This window comes from Canis aureus, chromosome 4, assembly GCF_053574225.1.
Source record: "Canis aureus isolate CA01 chromosome 4, VMU_Caureus_v.1.0, whole genome shotgun sequence".
NCBI lineage: Eukaryota > Metazoa > Chordata > Mammalia > Carnivora > Canidae > Canis > Canis aureus.
In genome coordinates this window covers 33,338,658-33,351,812 of record NC_135614.1, presented here as the reverse complement: position 1 = coordinate 33,351,812, position 13,155 = coordinate 33,338,658, and the positions used below count along the sequence as shown (strand labels likewise).

General features: G+C 40.3%; 1 protein-coding gene and 1 long non-coding RNA gene across 9 annotated transcripts in view; one reads left to right on the top strand and one right to left on the bottom strand.

Moving 5' to 3' along the window:
• Positions 1–13,155, bottom strand: part of NRG3 (neuregulin 3) — a 1,055,421-nt gene that overhangs the window by 18,303 nt on the left and 1,023,963 nt on the right. For 3 of the 8 annotated variants that reach the window (XM_077895218.1, XM_077895215.1, XM_077895217.1), the window contains 3 exons: positions 10,162–10,289; positions 5,510–5,683; positions 213–284 (listed from right to left, as the gene is read on the bottom strand). In XM_077895218.1, the coding sequence (XP_077751344.1) occupies positions 213–284; positions 5,510–5,683; positions 10,162–10,289 (374 nt within the window). The remainder of the gene's footprint in view (positions 1–212; positions 285–5,509; positions 5,684–10,161; positions 10,290–13,155) is intronic. The other 5 variants (XM_077895219.1, XM_077895221.1, XM_077895220.1 and 2 more) reach the window with 3 other exon arrangements.
• Positions 7,089–11,808, top strand: LOC144312474 (uncharacterized). The gene is made up of 3 exons (XR_013377962.1): positions 7,089–7,363; positions 7,726–7,825; positions 9,662–11,808. It is a non-coding gene; the product is annotated as an uncharacterized LOC144312474 (long non-coding RNA).

The window sequence follows — 13,155 nt, the reverse complement described above, 5'->3', positions numbered from 1 at the left end:
TATTTCTGCTGTGCTTCTTCCGAGCAATAGTCAGTCAACAAAGCACTTCCACATGCACCATCTCACTGAATTCTCACAGCAACCCCATGAGACGGATAATACGCTCCCAGTTAAACAGAGAAGTAAACTGAAGCTCAGAGAGGTGAAGTGACTTGCCCAAGGTCACACAGAAAATAAGTGACAGACTGAGACTCAAACCCAGATCTTCTTACTTGAAGTCCAGGGATCTTTCAACACACCACAGCTGTATAGGCAGGTGGGGTATAGTCTTCCTGACCTCTATCCTAGAATACAAAGTAAATGGGGATTGAGCAGGTAAGTGTGGCCCTTCCGTAGTGACAAACAGGAAACCCATAATGGCATTACTCCATTCCATACATGTGACCACCCTCTCAGCCCGGGGTTTAGTCTGTAGACTCGCGGCCACATTCGTTGGGAAGGAAGCCCGACATGAAGCATCAAGGTGCTATCGTCCCCTGAGTTTTTCTGCTTCCCACTGACTTTGGGGGAACCGAATGCAATTTTCATCGGCTCTCTACTCTGTAGAAACCGTCTCGTTGCCAGGCTGCTGGGCCTACAGATGGGAACGGGGGGGCCTACAAGTCCTCCCCAGGGAGGAACACAAAGTGAGGTCCATTGGGGCTCAACCAAGAGGGCAACTTCCCCCAAGTGGTTTCTGGAGCCAAAAAAAAGGCAGTTTGTTGCTGCACAGCCACCATGGTGCCATTCCAAGTCATTGGAACATGCCAAGATCTGGCTAGCCCTCCCACTGCCTGGCCAGTGCTGGTGAATTTCCCAGCATCAGAGGGTGGGACAGGTGTGCTGTGGATTCCTAACAACGTGGTCTGGGGTCTTGAACAGGAGTCTCTATCCTCTCAGTGATCTGTCCTTAATTTGAATGTTTGATTTAAACTATTATAATATAGCACAATCTAAACATATCCGCCCTCCATCTAATAGGTTGTCTTCCCCTTGTCTTGCATTAGGATGTAAATAACAATCACGTCCATAAATGGAAAAAAATACTTGCAATGAACCGTCTTGCATACTAAATAGGAGTCTTTATTTCAAGGACACAATCAGAGCAACTCAGGGGTCTGTCTTTCCACCAGACGGAGAGAAAAGATGAGGCTCACATTTAGGTGTCTTTGTAGCTGTGCTTAGTACAGCATCGGCAGTCAATAAATCCCAATCGAGCGGATGCATGACTACACGAACAAATCTTCAAGGTAAGTGCTCCCTTTACATCCCAGTTAATGTCCATTTCAAACATAATAATAACAGCTGACATTTGCAAAATGTTTTTAAAAAGCATGCTTATGTCTAATTGCCTCATTTAATTTTTTAAAAACCTGTGGCTTATTTATTATTATTACCATGCGGTGGATGAATAAACTACATTAAGGGGCACTCAACTGACTTCTCTCAAATTATACCTTTGGTATGCAGCAGAGGAACAAGTTAATCCCGAATTGTCTTATTGTAATTCTTCCTGTCAAAGCCAGAAAAGAGTGGGCATCCCACGGTGCACTAGAACACCTTTTTAGGGCTGTATAATCTTTTTTTCTAATTACAATCTAATTGAATAGCTGTGCGCAAGGAAACTCCCTGCGGGATCTTACTCCTTTCACTTAAGTGTGTTCTATGGCTGAAAATCTGACCCTAAAGTTTCTGATCAATGACTTGATTTCAACAAGAAAAAAGGGGGGCAGATATCAAGGCTTTGTGCTCTGTCCTCAGCACCATCCAGTTAGCATCACTAATATGTATGAAGATACAGGGTGTCTGCTTATCGTGTTCCCCAATGGCACAGAGCCAAAAAATATAAATGGGTTAAAATTATATTCCACATGGATCAGTGGAAAGATTCTAACAGGTTGAAATGTGATGGTGACAAGTGCACAGTCTTACACATGCCTCTAAACATTGCTTATGAAACTGTTGGGTAAAGGTGTAAATATCTCAGAGGACTTAATAAATTGTAGCTTTGTGATGACAGTGGATGACCAGGAAGTAATCACAGGCAATTCAAACCAAACCTGGGGCAGTCTTCTGAATTGTGGACTTGAGTGATAAAGAGGAATTTCAATCAACTTATGTGTCACCTTGACAGGTATGGGACACATGGCTGACAGGAACTCAAATCCAGAATGTCACCTGAACATGGAAATGCACCTCAAACAATTATCACTCTCCAAAATGTGATTTTGTTTTATATCAGACATGATTTTTAAGTCTCATTGCCATTACAAGGTCTGGAATCTTAGACAAATGGCAGCCTCACTTAAATGTTTCGTTAGTTAAAACAGCCAGGTGGGAATACTGACCTAGGGGGTTTCCTCTGGGGAAGAACTGCAGTAATGCCTCTGTGTGATTCAACCAGAGTCCTCTCTTCCTTCACAGAGTTGCTGTGAGGGTCCCAACCCTGGTATTTAAGTAGAAGCTACTACATCCTATTCTCCAGAAATTTAAGCGAGCGCTAAATTTCTAATGTGGTTCTGGATTCAAAGCCACTTCAGAGTTCTGTGTCCCCTTAAGAGTCACTGACTCACAAGTTTGATCCTCGAACTTGTCATTTGTTGACTATAAAACACCAGTTGAGTGCCCTTCCTCTGATTTCTCACCAAAGAAATCACTGGTGCATTTCATTTGAGAACTATGGGAGCCAAAACATCCTTCTCAAGATGAGAAATTCCAACAGTTAAGGCACTTGGTTTGGTGCCCAGCGATTAAGGGGTCAGGCCAAGGAATTTGTCCTGTTTCTGCAGGGGGGACTCCAAGCCTCAGCTCCTGGTGTTGCACAGCATTGGAATCAACTGACTAAACAAGAAGTCCATTTTTTCCTGGGAGCCATACCCTTAGTGATTCCATTTACACATCATCATCCACGAATGTGATTTTCCTCACATTTCTTTCCTAGCTTAGTGGTTCCTTATGAAAGGCTAGTATTCAATCTCAGTTCTTTTACTTGGGCTATGACAACTTGGGTTAGCCACTTCAACTTTGCTATCCTTAGTGTATTCATTTTTAAAATTCCTCAAGGATCCCTTAAGTCTAGCTAAGTGAGGTAGGTGTTCAGTACAGTTCGGATCCCCTCTATGTTGAAGGTGGCAGTCTACTTCTGTGATCCCATCTCTTTGTGTCTAGCATATGAATACGTTGGTTTGGTTTGCCTGACAAAACCTAGTTCAGAGCTCCGTAAGCCATTTCTGTGGTTGTCCCAGGCCCATCGATCCGGGATAAGGCTCCTGAAGAATCTCCTCTGCGCCTCATTCTTTCATCAGACCACTCTACGATACGTGCTGGGTTCAAGCCGGGCTGAAGTAAGTGCTAAGGAGGGAAGTCATATACACCAGGAGCCTAACTAGCAGACAGCGCCCACACGCTTGATAAACAAGCAGCAGATGGCTGATAGCTCTGGTAAATTCATTCACTCCCCCTCCGGGCTAGGGCCAGATTTGAAGAGGGCCTTTAGCTGCGAAATTCTATTACCAATCCCATTTCTAGTCCAGAGAGACGGTCAGTCCCCCAGGAGTGGAAAATAGCTGTTTTCAAGAACTGAGAATGAGATTGCTCCCCGAGATTCATTGGGCTGAGCACACAGTGACTTAGAGTCACCATTTATCAACATCGGATGCATATCACACACAGGAAAATACACGTGGCCGGCCAGCTGGAGAGAATATTCCAAACTCGATGATGATTGAACCAAAACAAAACCACTATGCAGACAGTAAGTGTAAGTCTCCCAGGAGGTAAAAGACAGAGCAGTGCCTGAACATGCATGGAAATCTCTGAGCCTCTGAAGATCCATGTACGTGTGGTTCAAGCCTATGCCGGGCATGCGCTCAGAGCAACCCTCTACCTGGGACATCGGGGATGAGCTCCATAATGGTGACCAATGAAAAGAGAGCATGGGCTGGGTTCTCTCCCCACTCACAGAATCTCTGAACTTGATTTCTCCTCACTCATTCTCACCCATATATATATTCCTAAGTAACAGACATTATTAGTGATTTAAGAATCACGGTCAGTGCTTAGTGTTTTAAGAGGAAAGTCATTATGAAACGTGATTAATTATAATCTGGGGCTAAATGCAAGCCCCTTTTCTAGATATAATGCAAAGAGAAGTGCAAACTGCTTCTTGATTTGCATTATGCGTTTTGGAGAACTTGGCTGTTATGTTGAATTTGCAAACTGTCACCCCAGGTCTGTACCAAAGGTATTTTACACTCCTTTTGGAATTGCTTCAAAATTACAAATGTCTTTCTAACAAAATCTACTGCTGAGTTTTGTCAGAGGAGGAGGCACTGCTGTATATGTATCTTGCCAAGAAGAAACGGAAAAGGTAAGGCTCTGAGATAGACGTCTCCTATCTGCTTTGGCCCTCAGTTTGGTACAGTCTGGAAGGATCATCCAGGCCAAAGCAGCATAGGAACTGGGCCTGCCTTATCCAGAGTGATAAAAAAGCAGATGCAACAAGAACCTGGCTTGGATGAAGGAACTGATTTTGGAAATTTCTGGAGTAAACCTTGACTGCATTGCTCTTGAAATTAATAGTTCTCTGACAGTTCCTGTGACAATAGTTCCTGGGACAGTAAACAGTTCCTCCAGACTACTTCTCTGCTTACTACGTGTCAGGTACAAGCCTGTATAAATACAATTTATTTTATAATTTTTAAAAATCTGCCCAACGACCCTTAGGAAGGTGGTATTATTTTGCCTAATTTATACATGAGAAAATTTAAGTTCAGAAGATAAAATTTTTTCAAAGATGAGATTTAAAATCCAGTCCACTGAAGTAAGGGCTACCATGTTTTACTGGGCAATTTATGCCAATTAGGTGAATGGGGGCTAAAATTCATCTTACTCCACTCACTATGCCATGGGGCCCAGGAGGGTCTGTGTCTGGTGGGAGGAAAGGGCACCTTTTGTCCTGCAAGAATGAACGGCAGCCCTGGTGTCCAAAGCCCATCTTTCCACCCCTACACCATAAATGAACCTGAAGATCTGTCAGCAAGTTGTACTTTGACAATATGCTGTCAACATTGACTAGACACATTCAAGAACACCCAGGACAGAAGCAGATACTATATATAAATACATTACAGGTTACTGTGGAGGGTATTGCCCACAATGTTGATTAGAAAATTGAGTAATTTTCTTTTCAAACCCAAGAATGAAGGAATACGTTAGTCCTCTTAAGAAATTAAAAAAAAAAAAAGACAAATTCCCAGTAGCTTTAACAACCATATAACATACTGCCTAGATAAATGTACACACTTACTTACTCTCTAGTGTTATTTTTCTAACATTTCCATAATGCCTATTTTCATTATCTCCATTCTTTTAAGTTAGTCTACCTTTTGTGGAACAGAGATGGAAGTAAGCATAAACAGACTATTAATGGCAAAAATCAATGAACCAAACCCCCAGGAACATTACAACTCAATTTAAACTTGGAGCATTAATGACACCCTCCCTAAATTCCATCGCTTTTAAGACCTACCCTTGACAAGGTATCGTATCCTGGTCTGGGATCCTGGATTCCTCAAGTTGCTGATACGCTGGTCCCACGATGCCACCCAGCCTACTTCGGGGCGAGGGGGGTGTTCTCCTGAAGGTATTCCTATGGAGCATACCACTCCTTTGCCCTGGGCTGCAGCAAGAGGAGAGACTCCTGCTGGGATGAAAGAAAACCAACAGATTGATCCTAGCAAGAACCTTATATGTGGCTGCTTACACTTCAAACACTGCCTTTTCACTTCAGGTACTGAACGTTCTAGGTTGGGCCCTCCATCCCTAACCGTAGAATAGCTGCTCGGAGGAGACCAGAAGTTGTCGAATCCATTCACCTTTGCAGGCAGGTACTGAGACCGAGAAGTTGCCATGTTTCTGGCTCTCTCTCTAGTTTGGAGCACAATGGACTGAAACCATCGCAGCTTCCCAGCCAAAGATAAGAAGTGGGCTTAAGGATTCCCAAGCTCCTGATTCTCCATGACCCTTATCTTCCAGGATAGAGGAGTTATCTCTCTAATAAAAATTTTAAAAATAGCTTTGTTATTAGACACTGATAAAAACTAAAACAGAAACTCTGAAGAGATTCGTGGCGGAAGAGTTCACGTATGTTAGCGTAGAATAAATAAACCTCATTTGAGTTGGCATTCTCTCCTTAACACAGGTGCTAAATTCTCAGTTCACTATCTCAAACTTTCATCAGTTTTGAGAAACTACATAGGTTTCCATTTGAATTTGCTTTTCATAAACATCTGATTGCATATTTTATTTGACTCAAACATCCAAATACCCAAATAACCATATGTTTTCAGATGCCATCAAAGGGCAAAAGGCATAAATGGGATATATCTGAGGTGAGATTGGGATTCCTACATAGAATATGCTAAGCCAAAGGACTAGACGATAATAATCAGTTGCTAATTTGACCTGTTAACTATTCCATACCCATTTCCATCTCCACCCCACTGAATGTACCCTACAGCCATGGGGACCAGTAAGGAGAACTCTGTTCTTACGTAGACCTTCCATGGGATGCAGGTTTAAGTGACCAAACTTGCCCTGCAGTGTTCAGATAACAGGTGAAGTTAGAATCTTTTGCTGTGTTCTCACTTAACTCTAAAAATACCAATGAAGCCATACAGAGAAAGAGGAAAAACATTTCCAGAATTTCAGCAGACCTACCAAGTTCTAAAGGGACCAGTCTCCCAAAGTAATTGTACCCACATCACTACATTATTTGGAGTTCAGTAACTTTCTCCCTGGCAACATTACTGTTATTTCTGCTTAGTAGATATAAAACAAAACATCTCAAATATTATTTAAGATCAGAGTTTGAGAACCTGACATTTGTGTGTCAGTAGACACGTTCCTGGTTTGGGCAAAGTGAACGATCACATTTTACCTTCTTCGAGCCAACATTAACTTCCTGAGTTTGTGCAAACACGAGGTCATATGCTGCAATATTATACCTTTTTCTTTATCATAATGTTTCCCGTATGTTGACAACATGCGACCTCTAGTTAGGTCACCAAGGCAACAAGTTTAAAGAGTTCTAATAGCTATTCCCTCCCCCCTCCCTTCTAGCTTCTATCTGTATTATTTAGGAGCTATTATGGAGTCTGTGGGGGGTACTCAGGCTTAGAATTAGCTGCATGTGGGGGTGCATCTCAGGCCTGTACATTACTAACAGCATGACACTGAGGGAAGTATTTCTATCAGTCAGAGTCCTGAAGGGAAAGAGATGGTATTCTAATTTAGGTCACTGGGAAGATTTTACTATTTACAAAGGTGTCTTCAGTGTTTGAGGGGAAAAAAAAGTCAGCATGGGGCACTACTGTATGTCAGGGTAAGTAACAATAGGGAGCTGTTTCTGTCCCTGTATCTGAAGGGACAAGGGGTGGGGGGAAGCTACTAGAATGGAGAGAGAAGGGGAGTTGTAAGGAAAGGACCACTGTCAGGCACTGTGGTCCCAGGAAGAAGGACAAGGGACACAGCTGAGGCAAGCAGGGAGGGAGGGGGCAGACAGGCCAGGGCTTCAGTCTCCTCCCAGCCTTCCATCTCCTGCCCGTGCCTTGTACTGACAGCAGACAAGAAAGAGCCTTCTTCTCTTTCAGTGCACAGGGCAAGGCAGAAAAAAGGTAAAGACTAAATATGAGTAGGAGAGGTGCCAAAGAAAGGTCTTGGCATCATGGTTAAGTATTTTCATAGGACGGCTATGGGGCTAAAAGAGAGAAATTATGCATGGAGCTTGGCACGTAGTAGGGTTGCCCTGGTTCCTCCGCTACACCTGACAACTCAAAGGCTCCAGGTAATCACTGACAACCCTGGTCTTATTTCACTCTAAAAACCCCACATATATGCTGTCTGTAGGAGAGTTATGTTGCTAAAATGTAATGTAATAAGTGTGACGTAGTAGATTTTTCTTTAAAAAGAAAGAGGATTTTTTCCCCCTTTGAACTACACATGAGAAATAATGGCTTTGAATTCATAGCTTTGTTATAATGAGTTATCCAAATAAGTCATGTTTGCAGTGCACAAAGAGAAATTAATTATTCATAGCTGGCCAAACTGTCACAACCACAAAAGCTTCCACGATGAACTAGTGACCTATCTTAAAAAACAAAACAAAACAGTTCTGTGCCTATTGATCAATCAACTATTCAAGCCTTCTAACCCAGTGGCATTCGGGAAGTTATGGAGCAGTTTGCAGGATATATAAATCAGTGACCAGGTTATCAATCATGAAAACATTTAAGTCTACTGCATGTTTTACAAAACAAAAGCTATGATATATTAAACTATAATTTACAAAGTTCTAAAAGTGCTTTGTAAATCAACCCTTGCCTATCTATCGGGACACAATGTATGCCAACTAATACTGTATTGTCATTGAACCAAACAGAAAGACAGATCTCTTAAAGACGCCCTTATTTAATTTGTGAGTGGTTCCTGGAAACCCAGTTGAAGCCAAGATTAAGACAGGGGTAAGTCAACCAACTAGGAGTAGTAGGGTATTTGCAGCTTAAATACATTAGAAACTGCAATTCTTTTTTTATTTACAACTTTAAGATATTGATGGCATAATATAGTCCTAGGGTAACATTATACAGAATTATTTTACCTGACTGGATGGGACACCACCTCAACATGTGTTATAATCAGCAGGAGAAAATGTGGTTTTGGAGAAAATATCCGTCTTATAAAAGGCTAGTAATCTTAGACGTATTTTCCTAATTAAATAACTTCCATTAGATCCAGGAACTAAAATGCTTTCTTAACAGGGAAATATCTGTAAATGCCTCAATTGATATAAACCAAAGCTTATAGTTCATAACTAAAGCAAGAATCCAATAGGCAAACATATTTCAATTCCAAGTTGGAAATATTTAAACCTATTTAAAAAAACTTAACAAATTTTTGGTATCTCAGTCTCTACTCACGTAGAATGTGAAAAAAAAAATCATCCAATAATGAGGTTTAGTATTGAGACAGACTGAAAAGCTCCCAGTAAATGTGGCCAGCATCAAGGAAATCCTTTTTTTAGGGATTTAGAGTAGAGGAAGAAGGTAGTTTCCTTGTATATTGCATGTTTCTGTCATGGACGTTTTCAAAACATTGCCTAGATATGTGAAAACCAAGGGTCAGCAATATTTATCTGTCACTGTTGGGAACAACTGGGTTGTTTTTTTTTTTTTTTTAAAGTATAGCTAATCTGCAATGTTATGTTAGTTTCAAGGATACAACATAAAGATTCTATGATTCTATACATTACTCAATGCTCACCACAATAAGTGACAACTACTATTTTGTACCTTATCCTTTTCTTTGAATTTTGATCTTTTTATATATATAAATATATATATATTTATAAAATTTAGAAATAATGTACTTCTCCCTAAGAAAAGGATGCTTAAATCACTGCACCACTTCCACAAAGATTGAGAGTATTACATTCAGATGCGTATAAACATAGCATCAGTCCCAAATTTTGGCACTTGGTTTAGAACAAAGAGTGCATTTTTGGAGTTTCCGATTCCTGTATAAGAAATGTAGCATGTGACTTGATGATACTGAAGACCTTGCTTGGCTTCAGAATGTTAGGACATTTGGAAGATAACCTTATTTTTTTGGCTTTCTCCCCCAGAGAGCCAATTCATATGGTCAGCCTGCAAAAGAGTGCCACCCCAGATGACAGATCCTATAAACCCAAGAAGACCTGCCGAGCTTCCTCCCTCTGAAAAGTTTTTTTTGTGTGTGTAAGAACCATGTTGGAAGACCTGGAGCATGTCACATCAACTGCCTAGGGAAGAATTAGTCATTAAATTTGCAGACGGTGATAAGGCAGGCTAGGAAAAATCATATTTTTAATAGCTTTTCAGAATGCAATTGTTTCCTTCACTGGTCTGTGTCTGAAGCTTTGATGGGTGTTGTTAGTTCCTTCAGGCTTCCTACAGGGGCATTGCTGCCTGCTGTTATCTTTGGTTGACTTGCTGTGAGCTGCTTGAGCGTCCACTCCATGGAGAACTATAGGGGGAGCAAGAACAATCATCTCTCCCGAACCAGGTTGCCATCCGTTGGCACGTGTTGCCCAGCCTTATACACAGTGTGAACGTGCCCATGCCCACCATGAGCAGCTACCTGTACCTGTGGTGTTTGACAGACTGGTTTCCTCTGTCAGGAGAAGGGACCTCTGGGAATGACTGGGGGCCGGCAAAACTTGACTCCATCATTTTCTCCAATGCAGTCACAGGATGCCTTTCCGCCTTTGAGTACTGTGGGAAACCACATGCACAGAGTTGAGCTGGAGGACGTTATGAGAGGACGGCCTGTAACACTATAGCTAGATATTGAAAGGTTACTGAACACTTGCCAGTAATTTGTCCACCGGATCAGCAGAACAATAGAGACATCATTTGTAACCCATTTCCCACACACCAATGGTCTCCAACCTCCCCCCAAACTCTCTCTGCTTAGATAAGATCCATCTAGGACGGTTCTTCACTTTAGAATTTTAAGTATATCTTCTTGTTTCAATATATATCCATGGCACACTGTGCCTGACAGGCAAAAACACAAATGTTTTTTTTTTATTCAATAGACATTTTATGCACACAAGAAATTAATCAGTAGCCGAACTACAAATAGTAGGGATTCAATAAAGAATGATTGGATGAACCTCAGAACATTCTCAGAATTACAAGGATATTGATTCAGAGTACCTGCCCTTGGCTCTCCACCATTCCTTCAGCCTTTGCCAAGTAATTACTGGGTTTAACAAGAGAAATTTGTGAGCATTTCACTCTTTATAGTTAGTAAGCTTTGGTCTCACCTTTGACTATGATATCTTATGAAGTTCAGGAGCCTTTGGGAAAATCTATAGAGATGACCCCTTAAGAAAACGTTTGCCCCAAGGGAAATATCACAGGGCATCTCAACCAGGCAGCAAGTTGTCAACTTTAATATTCCCTGGACACACAGCTCTTGAAGAGGCAGCAAGGGCTAGCAGGTTCCTCTTCCAGAAATTCCAGATAAAAAATACCCTCAGAAATGACATTTTTAGGGGCTAGGTGGCTCAGTTGGTTAAGTTATGACTTTGGCTCACGTCCTGATCCCAGGGTTCTAGAATCGAGTCCCGCACTGGGATCCCTGCTCAGCAGGGAACCTTGCTTTTCCCTCTCCCTCTCCCCCAGCTTGTGCTTTTGTTCTCTCTCTTATGCTTCAATCAATCAATCAATCAATCAATCAATCAATCTTTTTTTAAAAAAACCTTTCTTCTTAAAAGGAAAAAAAAATAAGATGACATTTTTAGAATGCTAACCAATCCAGAGAAAAGTTTGAAATTTGGACATTCATATCTAACGTATGAAAAAGAATTTCACAGAACAATGAAGACAGAGATGTAATATACATATGAAAAGCTGTACATCTGCACTCCTTGTAAAATGATAAAAATCATAATAGAGAAAAGTAAATTTTAAGGTCTGGTAAAGGTACAGATTCAAGAAAAGTAGAACTGCTGCTAATATGTTGGGGTATGAATTGCTAATATGTTCCAAATGTTAAATATACACACTCCTCAATACAGAATGTTACTTCTAGGACTTTCCTTCTTTAATATGATTGTAAAAATTCAGAATATCATCATGAGAGTATGCCAGTGGTACAATTTTTAAGAACAAAACAAAAAACAAAAACAACTGGACACAATAAATATCCACAAAGAAAACCCATGCAACCACTGAAAAAAAAAATAAAATCAAGGTACAAAAAGTCTGCATAATATGAATCAATTTCATAAATAAGGAAAATGCAGTACATATACATGTATTGTGTGTCTATGTGTATATACATATATTTAGCTTTATGTATACATATACACACATATAGATTTTGTATGTACGCATACATATATATTTCTGTGTGTGTGTTTGTGTGTCTGTATGTTTCCCATGCAACCACACAGGATGTAGATTAGAAAAAAGAAAGAAAGAAAATAAACTATTAACTGGATATTATCCTTGAAGAAGAGTATATCAGTGGCTATGGGTTATTAAGCCTAGGCAAAATGTCAAGGTTATGTAACTGACCTTAAGATAGCAATCTCTAATGTTTTCTTCTTAAGTACTTCCAAAATAAACCACAGAGTGGCAGTAATAACCTTGTCTTGAATTATAATCTCAATTCTACAAAATGGACTCAGTAAAGAGGTCAGACATTTTGCAAAATGGAGTAAATTGACACAGAACAAAAAAGAAGATATGGAGATAATTTGGAAAAGGTGGCTATTTTCAATAATCCAAAACTACAAAGATCCAAAATATGATGTAAATATCTTCATGTGTACTGTTTTATTGACTAATTAATTACTACTACAAACCATCCATGGGAAAAGTGCATTGAATGGATTTGTGACGAATATAATATTCTGACTTTCTATCTGAACTTCAGATTCTATAAAAGACCAAGTAGGGTTTTTTTTTGGTTTGTTTTTTAATCCCAGCTTCTAATAATTGGTTTAGAAGACAAACTTGGATGCCTGAAATGCTCAGCTACAGAAACAAGTGAGATGATCTAGAGACATCTATGGCAAATGGGAGGAGGTAAGTCTCTGTTCTTGCAGAGGTTTATGGGGGCAACATCAGCCAAGTGTTTCTGGAGCATCTAGATTTTCTAAAGAAATTATTGAACCATTAAAAGTCAGCAAGCCATTCATTTTTTTCTAGCAGTGTATGTCAAACAGTGTATGTTCTAGCCTAATTATGTGTTGGGGCCATTAGTTCAGAGTTTCTGCTTTTTTGGGGGGAGGGGAGGAGGTGCCAATCAGTTTTTATTTTTATTTTATCTTAATTCTCGTGTAGTTAGAGTGTTATATTAGTTTCCTGCATACAATTTAGTATCCAACAGTTCCATGCATTATTCAGTGCTCATCAAGATATGTATGCTGTTAATCCCCATCACCTGTTTCACCTACCCCCTTACCCACCTCCTCTTTGGTAACCATCTGTTTTTGTTCTCTATAGTTAAGAGTCTTGTTTTTGGTTTGTCTTTTTTTTTTCCCCTTTGTTCATTTGTTTTGTTTCTTAAATTCCACATATGAGTAAAATTATATGCTATTTGTCTTCCTCTGACTTATTTCAC